Source organism: Myodes glareolus, chromosome 27, assembly GCF_982192425.1.
Source record: "Myodes glareolus chromosome 27, mMyoGla1.1, whole genome shotgun sequence".
Classification (NCBI taxonomy): Eukaryota; Metazoa; Chordata; class Mammalia; order Rodentia; family Cricetidae; genus Myodes; species Myodes glareolus.
This window is the reverse complement of record NC_142052.1, coordinates 9,417,683-9,444,612: the sequence shown is the minus strand read 5'-3', so window position 1 is coordinate 9,444,612 and position 26,930 is coordinate 9,417,683. Positions and strand designations below refer to the sequence as shown.

The window sequence follows — 26,930 nt, the reverse complement described above, 5'->3', positions numbered from 1 at the left end:
TTCCACACTCCCCAGCAGAGGGCAGCCTAGGAACAAGGAATCCATCCAGACTCTTTCCACCTGGAGGAACTTGCTTCCACCAAGGAAAGAGGGAAGAATGGATAGACTTTCTAGCCTCTTGGTCTTCTAATTACTAAATTATACTTCCTTTATTCAATTTGAGGTTCCTTTGAATACAGAAATACTTGGAGTCTTGTGCCTCCAGACTGAGAGCAAAACATAAGCTTTGCATGTGTGAATGTCATTTAGCAACAACAATTCCTCCAGGCTGCTGTTAATTGTGAATGGATGTATCTACGTGATGATGCTAGAATAAACACATGCTGAATTACTTGATTAAGTCACAAGATTTTTCTAAGAACAAGGGACATGTGACTTACGGAGTTCATCAAAATGAGTATCGGCCCCATCGCTTCCAGGAATTGAGCAAATCAGTCTCGCCTTAAGAAAAGTAGTCCATTTGTTTATCAGACTTCGTTGCCCGCCTACATCATTCTAAAAGAAAGGGAAACAAGAAGGTTAAAAAGTTACCAATAGGAATCTACAACTAACTAAACCTGGTTGGCTTTACAGATAGTACCTTAGGAACACTACCTGTTTAAAAGGCACGCAATCCGAGTATTTACTTCAACTACTCAATCACGGAAAAGTTAGTTTGTCACTCGACCATAAATGTTTTCTTACGGTTAAATGAAAGCAATGCGAGCATTTTAACTCTGGTGAGTGAGTGGATGCATGCAGAGTGCAGTAATTAAAGCAGCCTGGAACCCAGTGCTGTGCCTGCCAAGTTTCTGTTCATGACCTATAAAATGCTAACACATCTCTCTTTTGTCATTGATAAAATATGATTAATGTCTTGAAATTCAGTTATTTTGATGATCAAATGGAAAGTTTTGGGTAATGTGTTTAGTGTAGTGCCAGGCAACTGAGGTTCAATAGCTGTTAGGATGACTTATATATCATATTGGTACTTAAGAACCATGTTTTCATATTTTCAAAGTAGGCTTAATTATAGAATAAAAATAGTCTTCCGCAAACTAGTGTAGTATTAATTAAACATCAAGGAAACATAAGTGTACACATACATGCACATGAAAATAATTTTCTGTATTAACCTATATTTTCACACATTACTTCTCAGAAGATTTTTATTTAAGATAGTTTTAAACACTGAGCCAAACATAGACATCCACTTCAAATAAACAGAATAACCAGAGTGTCCTTTTATACATTAAATTTATAAGATTATAAAAAATGTTTTCAAATAAGCTAGCTTTTTCCTGTGCTCATAAAGAATAAAATGCAAATGATTAATGGGATGCATACATTAATAATATTATTTCAATCAAAATTATTCTTAGATACGTTTTCCATTATTCTACTTACATTTAACAATGTCATATAAATCTTTTGTCTTTTTTCATCCCAAATTATAGAAATTTAATAAAAAATTTAACTGACAAGTTTGGTACTTGACTATCGAGTGCATACCTTGTCTACTTAATGTCTTTAATCTAGACTAAATTGAAGGAGAATGTCTGGATGACCATTCTAAATAAGAAAATCTAGTCCATATACAATATATCTACACACACACACACACACACACACACACACACACACACACATACTCATATATACTACGTTCTTCAAAAAAGGAAGGGGACACAGAAGGAAGACCAACTAGCCTCCTGTCTTCAGAGACCACACACAGAGTGTCACTCTATGCCCCTCACTGTGACTCATCTCTTTCATTCCTTCCTATTGAACAGGGACATGTCTTGATCAGCCAAAAGAAGCAATAATTATTCTTTTATTGATTTATTTTAGATGTATAAGATACAACCATATAAATTAAAGGATAACTTTAAACTTTAAAGGCATCAGTCTTGAATGAAATACTTCAGGTACGTAGTCAACAAATCATAACATCTAACAGATCTTTGTCCCACTCATTTTTTTTTTTCAAAATTTAACACTGGGTCTCATTCTGTGGCCCTGCCTGGCCTGGAACTCACTGTGTAGACCATCGTGGCTCGAGCTAGCTGAAAGCCACCTTCTTCTGCTTTCTAAGTGCAGGGATCAAATGTGTGTATCACTGCCCAGCAACTGTCTCTTTCCTTTAAAGTTTAAATGATTCTAAGACATTATGAAGAATAGAATAAATCGGTAGGATATATGTGCTTGTGGTTACATATATAAATATCTAATCATATGTATGTGCACAGACACAATAAAAATACAATTGTACACACAGAAAGCCCTTCAATTCAGGGGAGAAAGAAGAGAAAGGCTTTAGGTGATTTTGTTGTTGGCGTTTTGTTTGCCATCCATGCAGCTTAGATTTTTTTGCATTTGATAATAATAAAATCTGCAATAGCATTTAATTTCTAGATGGTTTAAGTTAGCACCAGAAACTTCTAGGTGCCTTTGCTGATTAGAATATTCTTTTCTTTTCTTTCCTTTTATTTATTTTTTTGTTTTGTTTTGTTTTTTGTTTTTTGAGACAAGGTTTCTCTGTAGCTTTGGTGCCTGTCCTGGAACTAGCTCTTTTAGACCAGGCTTGTCTCAAACTCACAGAGACCTGCCTGCCTCTGCCTCACGAGTGCTGGGATTAAAAGCGTGTGCCACCACTGCCCGGTGATTAGAATATTCTTTACAGTATCGCCAATCGGGTGCTTAATAAATATATGTTTAATCGTCAAGAAATAAATAGCTTTAAAAACTGGCAAAATTCTTTAGAAAGGTTTGGGGAGCCACGTCTGGAGCCTCTGCTGGAATTTCTGCACACGGGGAAAATGAAGAGAGGTGTTTGGGATGCAGCAGATTCGATTCTCCATCTCGTTAGTGACAGGCAGTGTCAGGGCACATGTGGAAAGATGAGTTGAAGAAATGACCCGGGGGCTGGAAATTAGGGGAAAAGTACAACAGATAGAGCAATGCAAAACATACTGAGAACCAAGACAAAGCTTGTTTCAATGAAAACTGGGATCAATTAAACTAGTAAAGGAAAATGTTGGAAAAGTAAATTAGGGGAAGACCAAGAGAGGCTTTCATAGAAGGCCAAGGTGCCTGGATGTTATTAAGTATACAGTGAGGAAGTGCTCAAGGATTGCAATTAGAAAAGAAACGAAAAAATCATATTTGTCTTTTAAAAAACCACACAGCAGACTCTTTATTAATGCCACTCAAGTAACAGGCATGTCTATAATTGCTCCTAAAATTCTATTATGTATATTTAATATCTGAGTATCATTGCTCAAACAGTATGCTACCTATTTGATGATTCTGATGTCTCTGAAGATGTAAAGGCAGGCTTATCTAAATATGGCTTTTTGAATGATCATATCTCGGAGTATCATTCTTTTCTAACCCTGGTGTATCAAATGTCAGCAAGTACCCATATTCAAACATTTTCCCTATTCTACTTTCAATTCTTATCTATGGTAAAAAATGAAAAAATTCTAACGTACTAGCTCCAATTTTGTTGATTAAAAGGGGGACTGTTTATTGTTTAATCTGATGAATAAAAACGTGCACATTTTTAAATGGAACAATCTTGCCTTGTCTCTCTATCCAGCAATCCTGTCAAGTTTCTTAAGGAGCTCATGATAAAAACAAACAAACAGAACAAACCAAGTCAAAGCTTCCTGCTCTCAGCAGTGCAGCGAACACAGCTTTGGTACAATGCTCTCAGTAAACACTGGAGCACTGAAGATTGACTCTCGGGGAAACCTGGAGCGCAGCTAGGCAAAGCCCACTGCAGTGGACTTTGTATTTCTTCTGCAAGGAAGCATCAGTCTGACTTTGTTGTCCATCTGTCAGCCTCTGTGTTTGTTTGCAAATCCACAAAATCCCCTCTGAGAACTTTTAGCCCAGAAGAAGACTGAGCAAAGGTAATCACTCTTGTCCCAAATTGTCACAGGTTCGCTCTTCTTTTGAAGCTCTACAGAAGCCAGTGCTCTCACCAACACAAAGATTTATTATTGAGATGTCAGAATGAGCAGCTCCCGGTCACCAGTCCGGCTTCTGTGTGCCTCCACTCTATTTATCAGGAGTGCTTTGTTGTTATGCCCTCTGCACAGAGATGCACATGAAAGTAACAAAGAGATAAGGGAAAACAAGCCTGAACCCTTGTGCTTCCCCGGGGTGGTGAGTAGGGACAGTGCCTCTGTGTTGTTTGCTTGTGTTGTGACAACAGATTATGAATGGTTTTCGTCAAGTAGATCAGTCGTGATATATCCTAATGGATAGAAATCCTTTCTTCTGGGCAAGCAAATTAGGTTTATATAAACATTAAACTGCCATGCAGAGTAGCTCAGGGCCATCACACATGAGCTTTTACAGAGTGTGTCTTGTGACCTAAGGCTCACAATACTGGGTTCATATGCTAAACAGTTTATGGAATAAGTCACCCGGTTTAAAGATCTCTCAGTACTTTATACAGCCACTTTCACCTATGCTTAAAAAAATATAAGGAAATATATTAATTGACATTAAATTGTATTGCTAAATTCTTGAAATCAATACAATCAGGAATTGAATTGAGAATATATTGAAATTGTATGTTCAAGGCATGGAGATGTGTTGAGTTAGTAGAATGTTTGCATAATATATAAGAAAATTGGGTAATCTTAAAAATTATGAGTTCAAGAAGTCAAATGTGTTACACAAGCAAATGGCTAGTTTTCTTCTCTGCTCTTTTTCTTAGTAGTTTGTGTATGTATATTTTTATTTTGTCTTCTAAGATATCTCAACTGTCAGCTGTTAGTAGGTGGGGATAAAAGTTCTTGGCTGCCAAGCTGCCTTGAACTTACTTGAGTTCCTAAGAATCAGAAAAGCCTTCAGTGGCTTTAGAAGCAGTAGGGAGTAGGTCTCCATAGATCTGATGTTGGTCAAGGGAAGGGGAGTCACTCTGATAGTTTCTTTTACCAGACACAGGTCCCTATAACTGCACTCTCTCAAGTAAACAAATAAGGCTGTGTTTCATGTGACACATTGAACACCCATTTCTGTGTGAGGTACTGAGGCTTCACCTTTGTTTCTACGACTCACCTGACAGGATTACGAAGTATAACATCATGGAAAGACTACCTGAAACAGTCTTCAATAAAATTGCAATTATCTCAGTATAACATAGTGGTGAGAACAGCTTTGTTATTCTCACAGTCACAAAAAGCACAGTCTCAGCTCGCTGAAGACTGAGAGAAGAAAACAGGAAAAGAAACATTGTTCTCTCTTTCGCTTGGGGGAAGGGCAGAGCTTCTCTATCATACATCATTCAATGGACAAAAGGATCCTCATTCAAATTCTTTTTTGTGTACGTTTTGTGTAAGTTTTTCAACATTTAATTTTTCTTTTTATTTCCAGGAGGGTGGGTCATGGGAGACAAAAAATGAACGTGAAGTTCAGAGGATAACATGAAGACGACAGTCCTCTCCTTACAGCACTGGGTTCTCAAACTTGATGGCAAGGCCCTTTATCTGCTGGGCCACTTCATTCACGGTGAAATACTGATACATATTAATGTACATGGTGTAGGACTAATGAAGCTTTGGTGACCCTATTCTAGGTTTCACTTTATTTCTCTAATGTTATGATTGCGGTGGAAATCTTCTAAGTCTAACATCTTGTGTTGGAATTTTCCTTACCATGTTTATTTACTTACATAGAAACATGTAGACATGTTTTAAGTTTCCAAGAACCAGATTCTATCACTAGAAATACCTCAGTGCAGCCCGAGGAAGCACAGAGCAGAGCCAGCAGGGCAGTTACTTTGCAGGCAAGATCATCTTGAACAGTGACAATCTTTAGGTTATTTCATAGCATATCTCAACACAGAATTAATTAAAGCCTGCTCGATGCAACTTTTTATGGCAAATGGCACATCAGATAAAGAATATGAGATGCTGAAATAGAGAATCCATTGAGTCAATATCACAAAGGTACTGACTCCCCAGTTCTTCATGCTATCTTTTTAACAATGGTCTGTAGATGGCCTGTGTATTGGCCTCCAAGAGACAACATCAATGGTAAAATAATATTTTCATTTATTGAAAAAAATGCTATGAACTTTACAACACATTTCAAAACAAGGAGAGTTCTGCTAATTCCAGGTATAATACAAGAACAAACATTACTGATGACAGCAGCTGGAGAGAAGAGAACAGAGAAGATGTTTATTTTTAAATGCTTCGGGACATTCCCCTTTTTGTCCAAGAAGACAGATGAATAGCAGTGGGTCAACACTGAAATTTTAACCAAAGGTAAATCCATAACTCTAACTCTTATTGTCCTAATTTCTTGGAGTGTATTACTCTTTGGGGGTCTAAGGATTGGGAAAGTCTGGATTCCCTCGAAGTAAGTTCATTAACACTGAGCAGCGTTTTTGTGTGTTTGTTTGAGACACCATCTTATGTAGCTGAGGCCGGCCTGGAACTCACTACGTGGCAGAGAATGGCTTTGAACTTCCGCTCCTGCCTCTATCTCCCAAGGTCTGGGGTTACAGGCACGCACCACAATACCTAATTTTATACTAGGTTGGGCATAAAATGTCCACAGAGATTTTTCAAGGAAAAGTTTTCTTTCTGTTTTAGTTTTCTTATTCGTTTCCTAAATAATATTTAGAGGCAACTGCTTGAGATTTGCCATTGCAGAACATCCATAAACCAGGAGAAAATGTTTCTCGAGCTACTTGAGAAACTCAGGAGAGTATTTGAGATGCGGAATATGGGTGACACATTATGCTGAAGAATTTCATTTCTAAGCACAGCAGGTTAAGTTGGGCACACGTAGGCATGCTCTCAGGTAGTATCAAGGCCTACTAATTTTCGCTTTACAAGCTACAGCCAGCATCATAAATCCCTTCCCAAGAATTACTCTGACGGGAAAAGCAGACGGAAGTGCCGCAGAAGCACATCTGTAACTGTGGGCACTAAATCTCTCACTTAGGTTGTAAGTGACAGGCCGAAAGTAAGCACGAACCCCACAGCCCGGTGGAGATCAATAAATACAGAGAGTGCCATCAGCCTTACAAACAAATCTTCAAAGGCAGCGATTGTCCAAATAGGGCCGTATATCAACATAGACAACGCGAGTGGAATGGAAGCAACGAGCTACTAATGAGACCCCTAGGCAAGTTATGTGAAAGGGCCATCCAAATTGAATTCCTGGCGTGGACACGAGGAAATGCTCAAAACAAAAAGGGAACTGGCATAGCCCGCAGCTGGAACCGAGAGTGGGCTGCCTAAGTAAGCCTGCCACAAGGCTTCCAAAAATGAAGGGAATCCACGTGTAATCAAAATAGCCTTGAGGTGCAAAGCTGCCAGCTGGCCTCACTAAGGGACTGGCATTTCCACACATTAATAAGGGCTGAACACACACACACACACACACACACACACACACACACATACACGTGCAAGGAGAATGTGTATATAGGTACAATGGTTTCTGAAAGTACTGAACTGTAAAGTAAATAGACAGAAGTCTCCCCGTCATTTACCTCATCGGCTGTGCCTAACCATCCAGGGAGTGTGTAATTTCTCACCATGGAGATAGAAATAATCTACCATGAATGACCGAAATTCACCGAGGTGTAAGATGGCCCACTTGGTACTTCAAAATATTGACAGTTCAACAAGATTGAACAATTAAATAGAACTCAACAAGGATTTTGTAAATCATTGAAGTCTCAGCACCCTATTTTAAGTTTGAAAGGCTGGCTAAATAGTTGGGCTAGAAAGTCATGATGTTACAAGAAGGTAATTCTTTAGGGGATGTGCCGTTCATGATGGAAATCATTATTAATTTGAAAGAAAGTCTTAAAATAATGGTATTCTTCTGAGCTATTATTTATTCATAGTGTCATGTGAAATTAACATACCAGTTAATTGATACCTCTCCTTTCCACATATCTTAGCCAAAATTCATAGTTCTTAATAATAAATATTTATCAAATATGGTTTCAAGGTACTTTGATTGTGTTCAGAAATACTATACATTTATAAATATAAATATTTTTAAAAATAAGAACAAAGTAGAGAGCTGGAAAGATGACTCTGTGGTTAAAGCATTTGCTGCTCTCCCAGAGGACCAGAATTTGATCCCAGCACCCATCTCTGGTGGCTAACAATGCCCTGTAGTTCCAGCGCCAGGAGACTAAATGGCCTCTGGGCTCCGTATGTTACTGCAGTCATGTAGTGTACACTCATACAGAAACACATTTACACATAAATAAAAATAAAATGAATCTTTTTTTAAAATGAGAGCAAAATAACAGTAGTTCTACATTTACAGTTAATAAAATATCAGCGGGACCTTATGTCACACATTGGAATCCCAGCACTCAGAAAGTAGAGAGAAGGGGATTGAGAGATTTTCAGGTCAGTGTGAATTGTACAGTGAGTTTCAGGCCAGCCTGGAAATACTATCTTCAATTCAACAAAGCAAATGGAAATATAATACAATGCCATTGCTTGCCAAAATATCTTGGTAGTTAATCTGCAGGATACCATTTCCACCTTCTTCAACTTCAATATGTGATTTATTATATGTCCATGCTAAATAATATGTGTGATTGCTCATTTTCAAGTACTATGACAGATTTTTCATTTGTTACATGTAAGTCTCCTATAATAGATTGCTATGTGCTTGCTCATACCCAGAAATCCAAGTCAATCATCCATTGAGCATATGCCACATGTAAATCCAATGCTCTTATTTAAACTTTACATTTTTTGATATAATAGTCATAGAAGATATGGGTGTTTGCATTGTGTAGGTTGAGAATGGAGAAAGAGAGAAGGTAGGACGTGTATACTGAGTTGAATGTTTCTCTCCTCTGGGCAAAGGTCATCAGTTATGTGTTGACTGTCAAATTCTAGCTTTTAAATCGTGTTCGTACCTGAGATTTATGGACTTTAACATCATTGAAAACTGCTTTGGTTTCCTTGTTCTTTCTTTTCTCTTCTCCTCCCGTCTTGTCCACATACTCTCTTCCCCCTCCACTCTATTTTATTGCCCTGCATCAGTGTCTGAAGCACGCAGATTATGGATGCTTGGCTCCCCAACAGCAACTGAGTTTTTATCAGGACATCACTCCAGTGACTTTTGATAGCTCTCCTACCCATCCTACCATACCACAAAACAAATTCTTCTCAAATTGCTTGGGTGGACATTTATATCTTATTTAAAACTGCTGTCGTCCCTCTGGATTCTGTCTGTGTTTCATCTTGCTACAAATATTTCTGAACAGTTTTAGTTACTTCCACAACTCCAAAGTTAACACATACTGCAGATTTCACACTCGAGAGCTGAGATGCCACAGAGCCTCGGGCTCACACTTTTAAGTAGGTTAATATGCTAACACAGTCCAGAGCCACATCGACTGCAGAATGTCCCAATATAACATCTATGCAATTTCCTCTCTCATCAGGGAATGCACCATCTCTGAATTGTCAAGACCCCTGCCTTGTCTTCTAAAACCCAGTTACCATGAATATAGGAGTGCTTTTCTGTATGATAAGCATCATCTAGGATGATACTGCCTATGAGGTAGTTATCACATGATGAGGTCAATATCATTTTGAGGATGGGAACAAGGCAGCACTGTTAATTCAGTTTTTCATCTTTAAAGCCATATTTAACATGTGACCATTCACTGCATCAATAGTTCAGAGAAGACCATGACCGTGGTCATGGATTACACTAATCTGTAATTAATCTACCAATAAGATACTTATTTGCTCTTTAGATATGTACAAATGGATTCTCTTTGAAATATCTCTTAAATAACCCTTCATGCCTTTATTCATACTATGTTGGATAAAACAGGCTTCCTAATCACAAATATTTCTCAATCCAGATGCATTCTTCCAATGCAGGCTAAATATATCCATCCTGCCTCTCTGCACCTCAAATATTGAATAGCTCACGATTGCCTAGGGTCATGTTCTCACTTGCTATCATGGAAACAAAACATCTTATCACCTAATTTACAACAAAAACCTTGCTCCCCGACACATGCTTTGAATTTTTAATACAAGATTTCAGCATCCTATGAGCAAGGTCTGCCCTGACAAACACTGCGTGGAATGCTTGTCCTCTCTTCCTCCATGTAGTGTAGTCCTATTCACACTAAAGAATTCATTTCAATTGTTCCCTTCATATGATGCTTTCAAATGTCACTGATAGCTTAGAGTTCTCATATGTCCTAGTTAAATCATCACACTTTAAGGGTTTCTTTTATATCCTTTACCTCAGTGTAATTTAGATTTCTTTTTTTAAAAAAAAAGAATAACAGCTTAGTATCAGCAGTGTCGTGTGTGTTCTAGGGAAGTCATATGTTGATGCTTTTGGTGAAATATTCAAATATTAGGCATGAATAGATTATAATATTGAACATATTAGTCCTTCTCTTGGACAATCTTTAATCTTTGTGAGTGTTCAGAGAGGGGGAGAGAGAGATAGAAAGCACGCGCGCGCACGGCAGAGAGAGAGAGAGAGAGAGAGAGAGAGAGAGAGAGAGAGAGAAGAGAGAGAGTAAGAGAGTAACAGGGTAGTCTACTACCAAAACCTCTTTCTAACAAATAATTTTATGACAAAAAAGTCAAGAGAAACAGATTTTTCCAGGTAAATATAACAACAATTTTTAAAGTTTAACATTAAAAGGGGCAGAATGTTTTTAAACTGTCAACAGTTCCTTTCCGTGTCAAATTATTAGTTAAATATGAAAGCAAACAATGGCAGCAAGAACAAAACCTTTGTGTTTCCAAATACAGACTGTGGGAAAATATGAGCTGAACTGGCAGGATAAAGGACTGCCATTATAACAAAATAAAACCTTGGAAAGTCGGAGGGGCTTCCACATCCTACTAGGAGATCTTTCTTCTATACTAATTTCTTACAGTTATCACCCTCAATTTTGTTTCACAATAAAGATATATTGTTTTGTTATTGTTTGACATAAAAGTAGAGAAATAATTATCAAGACATTTTTTAAGTAAGGGAAATAAAACAAAAAGAATAAATTGCAAATAATGCCAGAATTCTTTTATGAGAAAGTCACATAAAAAGTAACGGTGAATATGAGTTGGATGTGCGGTAATTAAATTGCGAACAAAGAATTTAGAACCAGATTTCATGGACATTTGACCAATAGATTATGGCTATATAGCGAACAGTTTTAAGATGTGACACAGTTAAAAGAACAATTAAGAGACTCATCTCTTTCCACACTGAGTGTTTTCTTTCTCATACATCACATCTTTATTTGATCTCATGATTTGATAGAACACAATCTTATTGTGTATTCTCAGGGGCTTTTTGAGTTGAGTAAACTCCTTTACTGCTTTATTTTCCTGCCTTTTCATTTCTGCATGGATTTTCTCACAGCTTAAAGAGAACATTCCATGGGTAATGGTTGAAATTCTAACTATAGTTTCCATATAGAAATTTGTAGATATGACAAAGGTTGAGGTATTCATCTACCTTTATGGTTCATTTATACCAGAATGCAACCTTTACTTTGTTAAAAATAAATTTCAGTCAAATGGATTATAGCCATTAAGAAATAAGCATTGAACTTCCCCACAAACAGCGCACTTGTCACACACTGTTTTCAAAAGGACTCATGAAATGCATTTACTGCTTGTAATCCCCTTTTGACACATTTAACATACCCCACTTATACAAAGTGTCAGTCTACTGCGTGACTTTCAGGGTCATTATACCATTGTTATATGGCATGCTTCAGTACACTAACACACTAAGAGCACTCCGGGCCTGGCCATTCATTCCTAGCAGGAGGCTTTAAAAGATGACTACAGTTTTTTGCACTCTGAGAGAATGAGGATGCCTTTTAAACAATCTGTCCCCTGTGGGGTAAAAAGGATCAGTGGGAGGAACAGCATTATTGGCTAGGATAGGACGTAAAGAATGGTCTGTTCTCAAAAGTCGGCTTCATTCAAAAGACATGTTGTCATTAACAGTTTCAAGTATGGTGATGGTTTGTATCCCTGCCCCTAGAAAGGTTCAGAAGCCTGAGGGGACAGAATGAAACAAAAAGTGACAAGCTTAGATGGAAGAAAATGAAAAGTTTGTTTAAGACCAAAGAAAGATTGCTGAAGAAGGTATTTATTAACTTAACAGCTCTTGTTCATAACTGGTTTATGTCTCTTCAGGAGAGTTCTTCCAGCAGAGGCAAATTCAGGAAGAATGCATACATTCAGACACCAAGAGTTTGGCTCCAGTACTTTCTCTATTCCGTAAAGCCCATAGCCAATCAACTAAAAGCCTTGAAGGAACAAAATGTAACTGTCTAAAGCTGTTTATGTGGTCAGTATAATTTATATAAAATGGCAATATTCAGATTTAATTGGTTTTTAATAGATATGTTATGCTTTTAGTTATCTTTTCTTCTTCATTTTTCTCTCAGAACTTAATCTGGATTAATAGCATAGGAAGTATTTGATATAATAAAATAGAATTGTATTTCAAACTCAGTTGGTGCAAACAAAAGACATGGTTGTTCTATGTGTGGTGTATATTTGTAAAAATATAGACATGATTTTGTTAGTATGTAAGTTACTCTAGTGATTATTCAATTTTAAGATGAGATGGTCTAATGTAACATGGAAACATTTTCCCTCTGGGGATCACGACAGTGAATGGTCTTATGGGTAAGGGCATTGAATGGTACCCAACATCAGCAGAGCACCAACAATACGCAAGACCAGGGAGTCAGATAAGAACCAAAAATCAGATTGGAAAATAACTTGTTTTTGCTCTTTAAAGTTACATCTCAAAAATCGCACATGTATAGGAGTCTGAACTGCACAGAACTGTGATCTCATCTTCAGCTTTCTCAATAATGGATGATCTCCTCTCCTTCAATACTAAAGATGCATTACTTCATGCACATAGTCATGGTTCTTAAGAAAAAATAAATGACTCTTGCCTTGCAAACTCTCCCAACTCTTGAAAGAATGCTTCTGTCAGATGTACTGCCTTCCTGGGATGATTCCCGAAAGAAGAAATATATTTTATCATCATCTGGATTATAGGTGTCTGGAATGGGGAATGTTCCAATAAACTTTGCTCCTGTTTGGAAAATAGAGAGAGGTGAAAGTTAAAACAATAAGATCATCCAGTCAGAATCATCTCTGGGACCACTATATACAAAAAAAAAAAAAATAGCAGAATTTTCAGAAAGTGATCCGAGAGTAGCATGCAGGAAACGAGGTGTGCCGATCAACATAGTCAGTGCGGGTGTATGCCGTGGCACAAAGGGCGGCTGCTCACGTCTGCAAGCAATTCCAGGAGTGGCTGCGAAAGTGTCTGGGGGTTCCAACTTTCAGTGATTTCCACTAAATCAGTCTCCAGCCGTATAATCACAGGGATATATATCCCGAGAAATGCTTTATTCAACGATTTCATCATTACTATGCAAACACCATAGAAGTTAATTACAGGAATATCACAGGCTCGAGGTCAGTAGGCAATACAATCTTAAGAGACCGCATTGTCTGTAGAGTATACAGGGTCCCTTGTTGACCAAATGAAGCGCAGACGACTTACCTTCAAAGTCTTTTTCTGTCTAGCAATACTGTGATTATTATGTCCTCTTTCTCATGAGACTACTTCTTTATAGTCAGTGAACTTAGGGCAACCTGAAATGTCATCGGTCATGTAAACTGTGGTATTCTTTATGACACTGTGTGAAATTCACCGGAGATGGGATGAAAATAACCAATACTGCTTAGGTCCTCTCCAGCACATGCCCTGGAGATTCTCATTCTCGGGTGTATCTTAAAGGTGGTCCCAGAGAATTTTGGAGACATGATCTTACTTAAAAGTTCAAGAGGCTAGTTATGTGCCAGGTTTTTTTTTTTTACATATAATAGAAGACTTTTAATGTTATTTGTCTAGCAGTATTAAATAGTATCAACTAGTAGGTTACTATATACAAAAGCACTGAGCAACTGCCAGTGCCTGATGTTCAATCAACATGAGTTAGTTAGTCCTAGCAGCGCTACCCTGTATTAGCAGGTACTCTGGAGCCAAAGGCTGGAACATCACAAGTACAAGGCATCCACAGTGATTTCTGGGCCCACCTTTGCTATTTAGTGAGAATCTGTCTCCAAAAGAGAAAACGTAAGAAGGACTGGAGACACCTCAATAGTAATGCAGGGTTTAAGCCTGCATTAAGTTTGGGTCCCATCGGCAGGAGAGACCTCAGCAATAAGGCAGCTTTTAAACAAAACCGCAAAGCAAGGAAAAGGTCAATGTGATTTTTGAAGGTGACAGTGGTGAAGATGGTGACTGTCCTGTTATGAGGCCCCTGTGATTGGGAAACCTGAGAGCATCATGTACTTGTAGAAATGACATAAAGTTATTCAAAGTTAGCAAAGCCTGTCTGTCCTGACCCAGAAAGCCATCCCTCATATATAGCCCGTGACAAAGTATTGCAGCACAAAAGGAAAAAAAAAATCCTTTGTACTACTTCCAAGTCAGATAAAGTTTCCTAATGACTTGCTTAGATAAAGAATTGGTCAGTTCATGTTGATGTTTGGTGTAACTGTAAGGCTGCCTGATAACACATCTCTACTTCGTTCAGAAATAATGTTTTGAATAAAAGCAAAGAAAATGAAAACGGCTCTTGAGGAGCAGAGGAAGCAGTTGAGTTCAGCAGAATATTTGAGGCACCTGTGGCAATCAAGGCACTGAACACTCAAGGTACAGAAGAAAGGAGATAGAACATCACATTGTTCTGGATGCTTTCTGCCCATGCATCTCGGGAGTTCTGAAAAAAATCATCCTCCAGAAAACGCATGGCAAGTGATCAAAGATCCCATAAAGTAGGTTTCATGGCAGCCTTCTGCAAATGGCTTGGTGGCACACGCCTCGAATTCCAGCACTTTGTATGCAGAAGTGGGTCGGGATCTCAAGACCAATATTTGCTCAGAACAAAACACACAGGCACACACGTGGGTGCACACATTCATGAGCATCATTGTGTGCATATCAAGCAATGAGCAGTTTTCAGCCCTAATCCCAGCACGCTGGAAGCAGAGACAGAAAGATCTCTATGGGATCGATACCAGCCTCGTCTACAGACTGAATTTTAGGACAACCAGATTGTTATGCAGAGAAACTCTGCATCAAAAATAGGAAAACAATAATAAAAAAGAGCACCAATATAGAAAATGATAGCATTCTTATAGACATAGAACTGGGGATTGATAACACTCTAAAGAATGCTTTAACAGTCTCTAATACAATGCTGCCAAACCAGATGAAAATCTCGAGTTATAGTTTAGAATCGTGGACATTAAAAGAAAACAAGCCTTTGTGAGATGCTTTTAATCATCTGCGTTCAAAAGTCATTAAAATGGATATGACCACTCTGTCGATGGAGAAAGGGAATAGCTCCACCTATTGTTAGCCCGTGGCTAATGATGAAGATTATGACTGGATGAGAGAGACCAAGATTGAATAAGTAAATATTCAGTACTTAGAGTGAGCTCAAAGGGGGCTAAGACAAATGATTTGGAAATCCTCGGAATATGATTGGCCCTCTTCATTTAGATAAGGACAGGATCTTAAACAAGACATTAGTGGGGACATCATAGACCACAGCACTGAAATGCAAAGCAGGAAAAGTTATACATGCAACATGATGACTCCTGAAATGATACTATGTTTTCGTATCTATTCAACTGACATGTTTATTTCTCAACTTTAATTACATTCTATTTCATTCCATTCTAATTTATTATGTGCATGGGTGTTTTGCTAGCATATATCTGTGTACCATTTGCATGCATGCTGCACACAGAGACCAGAAGATGGCCTTGGGTGCCCTGCCAATGAAGTTACCTTTGGTTGTGAGCTATTTAATATGTTACTTCTAGGATTTGAACCCAGATTCTCTGAAAGAGCAGTCAATGATCTTTATTGCTGTGCCATCTCTCTAACTCATTAACATAAACTTACAATGGAAATTTCAGATCATGAGATATCACTTCACATTCTTTCCAGGTGTGGCGCTCTGCACCTTTGATCCTAGTAGTCGTTCATGGGAAATGTGGAGATAGGAAGAGCCAGGAGGATCTCTGAAAGTTTGGGGCTAACCTGCTCTACATAAAGAGTTTCAGGACAGCCAGTGCTGCACAGTGAGACTCTGTGTCAAAACAAAACAAAATAAGAAAAAAAACTAAACAAATAAAAGACCACTGAAAATTTACAATCTTTCTCTAGAAAGATGATGAAGACTCCATAATGTCAAACAGAAAAATATCAAATAATAGGAAACTGAAAACGAAAGGAGGAAAATGTTTATAGAATATCTTTCAAGCCAGGAGTACTTACTGAAGCCTGTAACCCCAGCCCTTTGAAAGATGGTGCAGGAGCCAGCTAGGAGTTCAAGGCACTCTTACCTCACATAGTAAGTCCTAGGCTAGTCTCGGCTATAGAGTGAGCCCCTCCACTGAAAAATAAATAAATTGCTTAACTCTAAAAAGTTTTTGAAGAGGGGCTTGTGGGAATGCGGGAGAATGATTTCCTGAGCTGATCTGAGCCAGTCGGTGGTCACTTTGTTTACAGAAACTAACCATATGTAAAGAAGAAGAGAAAAGCAGCAATTCTGCAGGAAGTACAGACATCTGGGGCATGTTGTGGCAGGACTGCAGGCGTGCACAGGGCAGCCTTTGTGACAATGAAAATCAGCATGTAGCCTCTGACAGAGAGCACCCCAGAGGTGACCAACAGGTAGAGTGTGACAGCAGCCCACACTTCAGGAATGTATATGACACCAATGGAGGAGATTAGGATAGCATTGCAAGTACTGATGCGCTAACTGTGAGAAACAATATAACGTGCAACATGCATGACTTTGTGTTAGTCAGTCATCACTGATTTTTACTCGTTTTTAAATGTGATTCTTTTATAGGTCTTGGAAGAAGATTGTTCTTGAGGGGAACGGTGGGAAAGTCTAAGCCAAATGTTTATTACATGAAGAAATCTAATTACAGAAAAGAAGTTTGAGTATCAAGTAGTACTCTGTTCTGTGATTTAAACAATAAACATCCTTACAAGCTAAAAATAAATACACGTTTTGAGAATAGGGCCTTTCTTTCCTGTAGATTACACTGAGGTTCTGTCTTAGAGCACTGTTGTTAGCATTTTATGATAGAAATTCTTTCCTGATTTGCTGCCAAATTTGGGTAAAAATAGCCATCATTTAATTAGTGCATGGCTGTTGAATTCAACAATTTAAAATCATAGCAATAGACACCTGGGCTTTATTATAGCACAGCCCCACCCTCTGGCATTTAAAACATATGGCCTCGTAGGGACAGTTTGAAACTATGCATTTTCACAACTGAACTTCTAGCATGACACCCCAAGATACTGCCAATTGAAGATGAAAAAACCTCAGCCTGCAGAACACAACATTGTTCTTTCTCCCACAGGCTCTTTTGCACGGGGTGATCACACCTACCCCCGTACTTAGTTGACAGTGATTTTTCTAATCGCCTTTTGTTTCTTCTGTGTCTTCCTCCAGTTGTTTTAACTTCTCCTTCCATGTGGGAGAATTTACAGACAACAGAGAGTCTCCACAGAAACTTTAAATCAAAACCCCCTCTAATATGGTAAAAATGAAAATTTAAAACAAAAGTTCCCAGCTACTCCAGAAAGAAAACAAAAACACATGCATCCAAGGTTCATTAGTCGTTTTCATTTTCCAGGCGGTGACATTCTTTCATTCCACCCTGAGATTCTAAGTAAAGCTCAGTTCTGCTTGAACAACCACGCTGTCTTGTCCTTGAGTCCCTGTCTTGGTATTTAAAGATTATGGTGTGTTTAAAGGTTGTGTTAATGGGGGATGTGTCAGTTTGAACTTTACCTAGAACAGCCCAAAGGCTTTCGGATTTGTTATTCTGTATTCTGATAGCTCATTTAAGAGGGAGCTTCAGATGGCAATGAAGATCTCAGCTCTGAGGAGCCATGCCTCTTGAGTCACAAAAGAGGGCTTGGTCTTCAGAGAGTAGCGGTCCTACATGAGTCTTAACAGGCAAAGCGAGAGATTAGCTGTTCTCGTTCTGGCTGCTGCCAAGTGGGGCACAGGACACAACATGGTATGCATTTAAGGACGTCAAACTCCCAAAGCTGTCGAGCAGCTAAAATCTACTGAAGAAAATCCATGATAATTTTGCTAACAACAATTGTTCAGTATACAAATCTTTACAACTAAACACATAATGAATATTACAATTGCTCCTTATATTTTACTCTCTCTAAATGTTGTACCAGGTTTAAAAGAATTTAGCTTATCACGTGACTATAAAAATGTGGGACTTTGAACTAAACATGGAAGCAAGCACAGAAAGCAAACCTTGATACACGATCTTATATGTAGCTCACAAGAAGTAAATAATACGCTAATATAATGACACATGCAGAAGTGGAAGCCACAGTAGGCACGGAGCTGACTATTGATAATAGATTATTCATAGCTTCCTTCAACTCAACAATACTCTTGTGAACCTCAACACCAAGTTTTACATCCATATACAATGCAAATAATGAAGAAAATTTACAAATACATTGCAGTATGTAATTACAGGCTATTGTACAAATACTCCTAAGCAATGAGAATTGAAACCAGACATTTCAAAGACATCTGTGCCCTGATGGAAATTTTTTATGTTAGGACTCCTCAAAATGATTTTGTTCTCCAGATGATATGCACAATGAACTGATATATGGCTGAAAAAATAAGTAAGCAAATTTATTAGTGCTAGGAATTGAGCCTAGACTCCTGTGTATGGAGGATCGACTGCTACTGAGGTACATGCCCTGCTCTGTCTGATTTTTATTAATGCTACTTTAAATTGAAATCTCTACTGGTGGCCATTGTTTATCATAATGGGTGTCTGAATCTTACATAGGGCAGCCCATGTCTCTAGCTTTTCTGTGCCAGATCCTGAGTTAAATCAGAAATGGTTTTCATTCCCGTAGCTACTACAAAACATCAATGTCCTAATTTAGAACAAGCTAATAGACCTGAGCACTACCCTCTGCCCATTGTATCTCAATTTGTGAAGTGTAAGGCTAAAAAAATAGTTTCTAAGTTAACATTCGTTCCATCAATTAGCATAGATCATCTGTGTTTTGGTCTTTACACTCCTAAGTCAGCCAGAAAACCCCACTAACCTTTGTCTTTGGGCCATGTTCTCAATGTGTGTACAAAATGACCATTTTTCATGACAGAGGATAGAAATGTTTCTTGAAAGCCAATATTTTGCCTTCCTCCATCAGTTCTCTCCTCATTATTAGGAATGTTCCATAGTTTCTGCAACTTCTTTCCTTACTCTGACCTGACTTCCATGGACCAAGGGGTCCTGACTGGCTCTCTGGAAGCAGTGGACTGATTTCACTCCGCTTTTTTTTATTCCTCAGCAAATGTTGACCCTGCAGCTCACACTGACCCAGTTCAGCCCACGCTCTGGTGGTCTCTCCCACTGCTGATCTAAACACATGCTCTCTGTCAGTTTTAACCTTAGCTGCCAGATCCCCATCCTCAATTTGCTTTAGCCCCACATGCAACTGGAATATAAAATAAAACCATGGGCTCCTGCTTGTGCATCCAAGTCTCTGTCATACACACTGGAAACAGTCTATCATTCAGAGCTGGACAGATATATCCTAGTTTCAATCTTTGTTGAATTTTCTAGCTATGTATCCAAGTATATGACTTCTAATATCTCCCTGAAAGTAACAAGCAAATAATAATTTTCTCAAGGCTATGTCATTAAACAGAATTACACTGTAAAAGTGCCCAAGATCATGTCTAACATGTATGGTATATAAAAAAAAAACTGAAAAGGGAGAGATGAAAGTGAGTCACATTAGTAAACCATCAGATAGGGCAATAAAATCTCTGTGAGGCAATGAAGCTTATTGGATGATTGTGGCCACGGAAAGATCAAGGTTAATAGCAGGTCTGAAGGAAGTAGAGCTGCTTACTGACAGATTAGATAAAGGAACTGAAGGGGAGAAAAAGGATCATAGATAAGCACAAGGCAAATAGGTGGGGGAAGTTAAGAAAACCAAGACAGATAACATCAGGAAGCTGGCACTGAGGGGCAGTTCAAATGGAAGAGCCATATATTAAATATTACTTGCAGACTTTTAGATCAATTAAAGTGAAAGGTCATTGAAGAACCAAAACTCAGAGCAAGTATGATGGTTAATCTGGATTGATACCTTGGTGGGATTAAAAAAGATCACCATTCATAAAAGCCTCCAAACCTGTCTATTGAGGGTCTTACAGATTAGTGTAGCCGAAGTGGGACAATCCATTTAAAAGTGAGTGACGTCATTCTTTGGACTATGGTCCCAGACTGGATATGATGGAAGAAAGGAGCTGCTGAGAGCAGCATTCATCTCTTGCTGCTTCCTGGTGGTAGATGCTTTATGAGCAGCTGCCTCAAGTTCCTGATGCCACCCCTGAGCTGCGGGGGTGCACGGCATCTTTGAATTGTGAGCCACCAGAAACTCTTCCTCCCCTACGCAGCTTAGTAGGGTGTTAAGTTGTAACACTAGGAAAATTAAGTAGGACAGCAAGCTAGTTATCTGAAGCCTGGGTTTGGCGGTCTTATTTCTCTATAAAAAGATTTTAAGTCTAATCTAAGATGAGAATGTAAGACACCCAATGCTTGAGGTCCACTTAAATGTGAATATTGAAATTGCAGTTCCAGGAAACAGCACATAATACAATGGAGATCATTAGGCAGGATAGGCGAGAAAGAAGGAAAAAGTGGTGGGGTGGTAAATAGTTTAAATGTTGAAGTGTCATGGGGAGAAGCAAAGAATTAGGCTTTTTAGCCTGCCTCGTACTTCTCCCACTTCCAGGAATAATGATAATTGTGGTGGGTATTTTATCAAATTCAGCTCTAAACTTTGTATGTGTGTGAGCCTTGCATGGGAGTCCCTGGGAATAACTTGCCTGGTGTCTTTTAAGTAAACAAAGGTTTAAATTCAGAGAAACTTTGGACCAAGTTCTCACATAAGTGATAATTAAGATTGAAGAGCAAGTACTTATGTTCAAATAAAACAGGTTAATTTGTTTGTTTTTATGTGGTGGATGGATGTGTAAGTTGATGCATTGAAGAACGGAAAGGTGACAGAGCATCTGGAAGTTTCCTGGCAAAACAAGTCTTTTGATCACTTTGATTGTTAACCAGTAAATATTGTCTTGATTAACTTTTCATGAGTGTTAACTATCCCAATTCTTAATAATTTAGCTAAATGTATTCCACTGAAACTTCTACCATTCGTCTCCTACTATCTTCATTGTCTTATCTCTTAAGGCCTCTCTGTCTTGAACAACCTGTGCACTTTAAATTCTCCTATTTACAAGCAAATGTCCCTCTCACATCTTCTGTGCAGCGTATTTTCACATCCTCCTAACAGTTGCTACCTCTATTTCTATTCCCTCTCATCTGTGTTTTTTTTTCCTCTGTGGTCTGCTCTTCATACCCACACCACTGTCTTTTGGTCTTTAGTGTATTAATAATTAATGTTGAGAACACACACACACACACTTTCCTGATTAAATAGTAAGCATCAATAACTTTTCTTGGATTCATGAAATGTTTTCAGCCTCCTTGTTCACTACTCAGACACCCCTTGATTAGCACACATTCCTTGTCCCTGGGGTCAGCCACCTTCATCTGTCTGTCTATGTAAGAGCATTGTGTGGAGAAACACTCTGTAGGCAAAAGACTTGGAAGTTGTTTATTGGGAAAGTGTCAGGCCATTTGAAAGGTGTCCCATTGTGTATTTCTATTCAAATAGCAATAACAATAATAGCTTCTAGGCAAATAAAAAAGGCCTACATAGACTTCTTTATGGACATGTCATGATGAAGAATGACTAACTATCTCCTAGCAAACTTTCTATTTGAGGACATTTGCCATTCCTAAGTAGATGCAATTTTATTTCAAAACCCTGAGAATATTTACCTAAGCAGGTGTCAAAGGGGCAATCTACGAAGTTACTCTCAAATAGAGTAATTCCAAAACCCATTCGCTTTTTAGGAAATTTTTCTTTTGGCCACTTTGAAAATCACTTGACTGTGTAAACAAACTGATTTACAGGTTTTGACAGAAGGAATGTTTTAAAAGTGTCTTGCCTTTTGTTTATATTGTCACTGTTCAAAAATCACTCAGAGATAGGAAGATAGCCACTGGGAATCCAATCTCCGGCTTGGCTTCCTTAGCTAGACTCAATACTAATGGAATGATAAATGTGATCTGACTGTTTAAATAAAATTGTGTGCTATTTCCCCCTACACATGGAGTATAATAAGACAGTGGGTGAAATAGTCTTGTAATAGTTCTTGTAGTAGCCACATAAATTCTTTAGAGATTTTTTTCCTGCTTTTAAAGCCACAAATAGCTTATAAAACTTGAATAAATTATAATTACACAAATCAATATCATTATCAATAATTTAACATTTTGGAGTGCTGTTTCTAAATCAAAACATAAATTTTAGCAGCAGAAACAAGCATTGAACTATTAACCTTGTCTAGGCTGATGCATGATAAAAAAGGGAGAATGCTAATTACTCTGATCTATACATAGTGTATACAGTTATGAAAACATATATAATTTTAGGTGGCAATTAAAACACAGAAAAGAATTTAGGATGCTATCTATTTCGTTCCATTGAGCTAATAAACTTGATAATTAAAACCCAGAGCACAGGCTGCCAGCATCAAGCCCAGCTCTGTTACTGATGGATTGGGAGGCCATGATCAAATCACTCAACTTTTCACATCTACTCTTTACTCATTTTTAAAAATAAAGTGTTAAAATGATAGTCTCTCAAATGTCATTGTGAACCTTTAAAAAATAACACATTTATCATAATATAAGGACTGCCAAGGATATAGTATGTGGTAAATATCAGCTACTCACACACACACACACAGATGCGTGCACACACACACACACACACACACACACAAACACCGACACACTTTCATGAGATTTGTCTAAGTTGTAGTGAAATTGTTTGAAACGTATTTTTAAATGCTGTATGAAATCAACTCTTCCTAAACACATCTGAATGCATAATAATGAGCTCCTAGTTTTTCCAAAAGCAAAGTCAGAACAAACAGAAGAGAAACATCACTAACCATTGAGCCAATAGTGTTCTGAAATGTCAGTTCTGATGTAATGGTGGTCCTGTGTCAGTCCAAGGGACCTTGTGAATGCAGTGTCCTTGCCAAGGAAATCAGACGCTGTTCCAGAGTAGAGGTACTCGTCTGCAAGGAAGAAAGCAAACAGGACGGCTAAGACATAGAAGCAGAGGTCCACACAGGATACAGTGGGCCACACAACACACAAGTGAATGGCTTAACACTAGAACACGTGCTTCGCACATTTTTCAGATGTTGAAGAACATGCTTAGGTGGAGAGGTAACTCAACTAACTGATAAGCAGAGGCTGAATATCCAAAAAGACCAAGAACTTCTGATTTACCAAGGATGCATGCATCGACTTCTCTTTGGATATAGTCTGTAGCATTTATCTACAATAAGCAGCTAAATATCATAATCAGGAGTTCATTTTTCGTAGTAACCATCACAGTATTAAAAATTAAGTGTCATAATAAGAACGGATGGCCCAGTTAGTATTTACTTAAGTGACACAACTCCAGCAAGCACAGGTTTTCTTTGTCAAGCCCCTGCTGAAAGGGAGTTGTCAACGCTGACGTCATTCCTTGTAATTATAACATGCTGCATTCCTTGAGATGACCATGTCTCTAAAGCTCTGATAAAAAGAGTGAAGATTGCCTGCTTGCTGCATCCTAAGCTCTTGGTTCTCTATGACATGAAGTGAATGTTTCATCAAGGGGAGAAAGAGGAACAATAGAGCCAAGAGGAAAAGAAGGGAGAGGAGAGAGGATAGCATACGAGATGGAATCGGGGAGAGGCGGCAGAAAGGGGAGGAGGAAGAGGAGAGAGGAAGCACAGAAACAGAGAAGGAGAAGAAGAAAGAACAGGAACCGAGGGAGAGAGATAAGGAGGGGCAAGTGCAAGTGGGTTTAGGGGTCAATGTCCTCTGTTTGTACTGCTTGTCAGAGCACTGGGGAGGAGGCAGGAAGGAGGCTGTCCCTGCTGCTGATATGTTGTACTTCTGAGAGCTAAAACCCTGCTATTTCAGGAGACTTTTACAGGAAACTTCTTCGGGTTACACCCAAAATATAGTAAAAATGGCTGATCTGTATAGATCATTTAAGTTTCTTACGCAACCCTACAATGGATAAAACCAATATCATCATGGAAATGTGACTTATTTTTTAAAGCAGCCTTCAAAAGCCTCTCTGTTTGTGAAATGATGGAAACACTTTCAAAATCCCTGCTTATGGTCCTCTTGGAACGATTCAACCTAAATGTCAGTGGCCAAAGGCTAAAGGAAAACAAAACAAAACAAAACAAAAAGCTCAAATGAAATGCAAGGACATAAGGTTGGTGCAGGAAGCACGCCGTCTCCACCACTGGACACTTTTCCAGCCTGTCAGATACATGTCAATTTTTATTGTGAATTAAAAATTTTAAAATACAAAGGAAAACTGATAATGTCAATAAGGATCTGAAGAGAAACCTAAGAGAAAAGGAAACAATATAACAATATATCATTTGAAATATATATATAAAACTATATATATAAGACTATATATCTATAAAACTATATATATATATATATATATATATATATATATATATATATATACTTCAAGCATAGCAATATTTGTCAGACAAAGTGTGTTTTAGCCATAATTTTGAACTGAATATTCAGGTTTAAAAACTGTCATGTTTCTTTCTAGGGCATCCACAGATTTCTAAGAGGGATAATCCATATCTACACATCCACAATGTGTTTTTGTTTTTGTTTTCGTTTTTAAGGTTGCATCGATACTGGTTAGCAGATGAAAATAATCGTGACATCTATTGAGAAGAAACAAACATGGGTTGCATAATTTCAAAACACTTCAAAGCAGAATTCCTGGTTCTAACCATGTGGAAAATAAAATGTCATGGTGCTTCACCCTTATCATCTACTCAAAGATTCGCTAGAGCAATTAGATGAGAAGAGGCTAAAGCCATGAGCCAACCAGAGAAAGGCTTGCATAACACTTAAGATTCATGGATCCTGCTGTTGTTCTTTGGACCATGATTCAAATCCTACAGCGTCTTTTCTATGAGAATTTAAGATATATCCAAAGCCAGACGGGGCTACATGTGTGAGAGAGAAAAAGAAAAAAGAAAGAAAAGAAGGAAGGAAGGAAGGAGGGAGGGAGGGAGGAAGGAAGGGAAGAAGGAAGGGAGGAAGAAGGGAGAGAGGGAGGAAGGGAGGGAGGGAGGAAGGAAGGAAGGAAAGAAGGACAAAGGAAGGAAGAAATGAACAAAGAAAAGAAGAAAAGAAAAGGAAAAGATCTGCACATTTCTATTGTATAAAATAAGGGAGAAAATGCTTAGACATTATGTAACTGTATTCTGTAGCTTGATGGATTGATTTCCTACTTAGAAATTGCTTTATGTGACACCCTTTCTGAGTAAATACAGGTCAAAGCTGAGTATGAGAAAAATCCCAGGTAAGTAAAAGTTTTTTTTTTTTGAACAATGAAGTATGATATTTGCACTAGAGAGACGTCAGTCAGACATTTGTTTTAAAAGCCTCTGTGCAGACGTGAAGGAATTCTGTCTCCTCACTCCCTTCACGACTGACGATGCTCCTCTAGAGAGACTGGCACCAACATGTGGGGAAGGGCTAATCCGAAATTATCTTCAATTCAGTCAGAAAATGTGGTTTAGTCTACACAGGCCTTTTCAGAAAGTCACTTAGACATAAGCCTTGTTTGCACTGATCTTACCTGTCATTACCGAAGCAAAAGGCTGCTGAGGATCAAAGGGACATTTCAGTCTGCCAGACTCCAAGCTGTGTGTGTCTAGTTTAAATATGAGTTCCTGTGGTAAGAAACACAATGACGTTTTCAAATGTATCTCGGTCAGCAAGAACAGAGAAGATAAGAATTGGTTCCCATTCATTAACTCGATAGAAATGTACTGAGCACACAGCACACGCATCGCGCTGGGGCTTAACTCTTTCGGCGCCGTTGCATCCTGCAAGACCCTATGCCAAGTTTTGTCCCCTGTTTCCAAAGAGATTCAGGAAGTGTTCAGGTTGAAGGACCACTTTACTCAAAATTCATTATACCTGCACAACTGTCAGGAAAAATACAACACAAAATACCCGTGTTTTTAGAGATTGATTAGTTTTCTTCCTGAGGGTATCGTGTATGTGTGTGTCTGTTTTAGTGTGTGTGTGCACATATTCATGAGGGTGTTTGCACCCTTGTGTGATCATAAATGTAGAGGCCAGACGTTGTTTTAGGTGTCTTCCTTAGTTGCATTCCACCTCAGTGTTTAGGTAGGGTTTTCCGTTGAATGTGGAGCTCAGCGATTTGGCTGGAGCCGCTGGCCAGCAAGCTCAGCTTTCACACTCTCCAGGTGGTCAGTGCTGGATTACAGACGCGGGCAGCATTTGTGCCATATGCTGGTTGTAGGAACCTGAGCTTAGACCTTCATGCTTTCACAACAAAACTTTACTGGCCGAGACATACCCTCAGCACAGGTTTAATAATTTACTTAGGCTAATAAAATCAGAACTTATCTCACTATTTAAACCTCTTTCTCTTTCTGTGAGTGTGTGTGTGTGTGTGTGTGTGTGTGTGTGTGTGTGTGTGACTGTATGTCCCATAGAGCAGCATGTGAGGAGGTCAGAGGATAATCTCAGAGGCCGGCCCTCATCTCACACCTTGTCTGAAACAGAGCGTGGGCCTTGAGCTTC

At 38.5% G+C, this 26,930-nt stretch overlaps 1 protein-coding gene across 1 annotated transcript in view; it reads right to left on the bottom strand.

Moving 5' to 3' along the window:
* The window catches only part of Sema3d (semaphorin 3D), a 193,627-nt gene that overhangs the window by 41,151 nt on the left and 125,546 nt on the right, over positions 1-26,930 (bottom strand). The window contains exons 6-9 of the mRNA XM_048433583.3: positions 25,954-26,047; positions 23,213-23,341; positions 12,959-13,101; positions 381-495 (exon numbers count right to left, since the gene is read on the bottom strand). Coding sequence (XP_048289540.3) covers positions 381-495; positions 12,959-13,101; positions 23,213-23,341; positions 25,954-26,047 — 481 coding nt within the window. The remainder of the gene's footprint in view (positions 1-380; positions 496-12,958; positions 13,102-23,212; positions 23,342-25,953; positions 26,048-26,930) is intronic.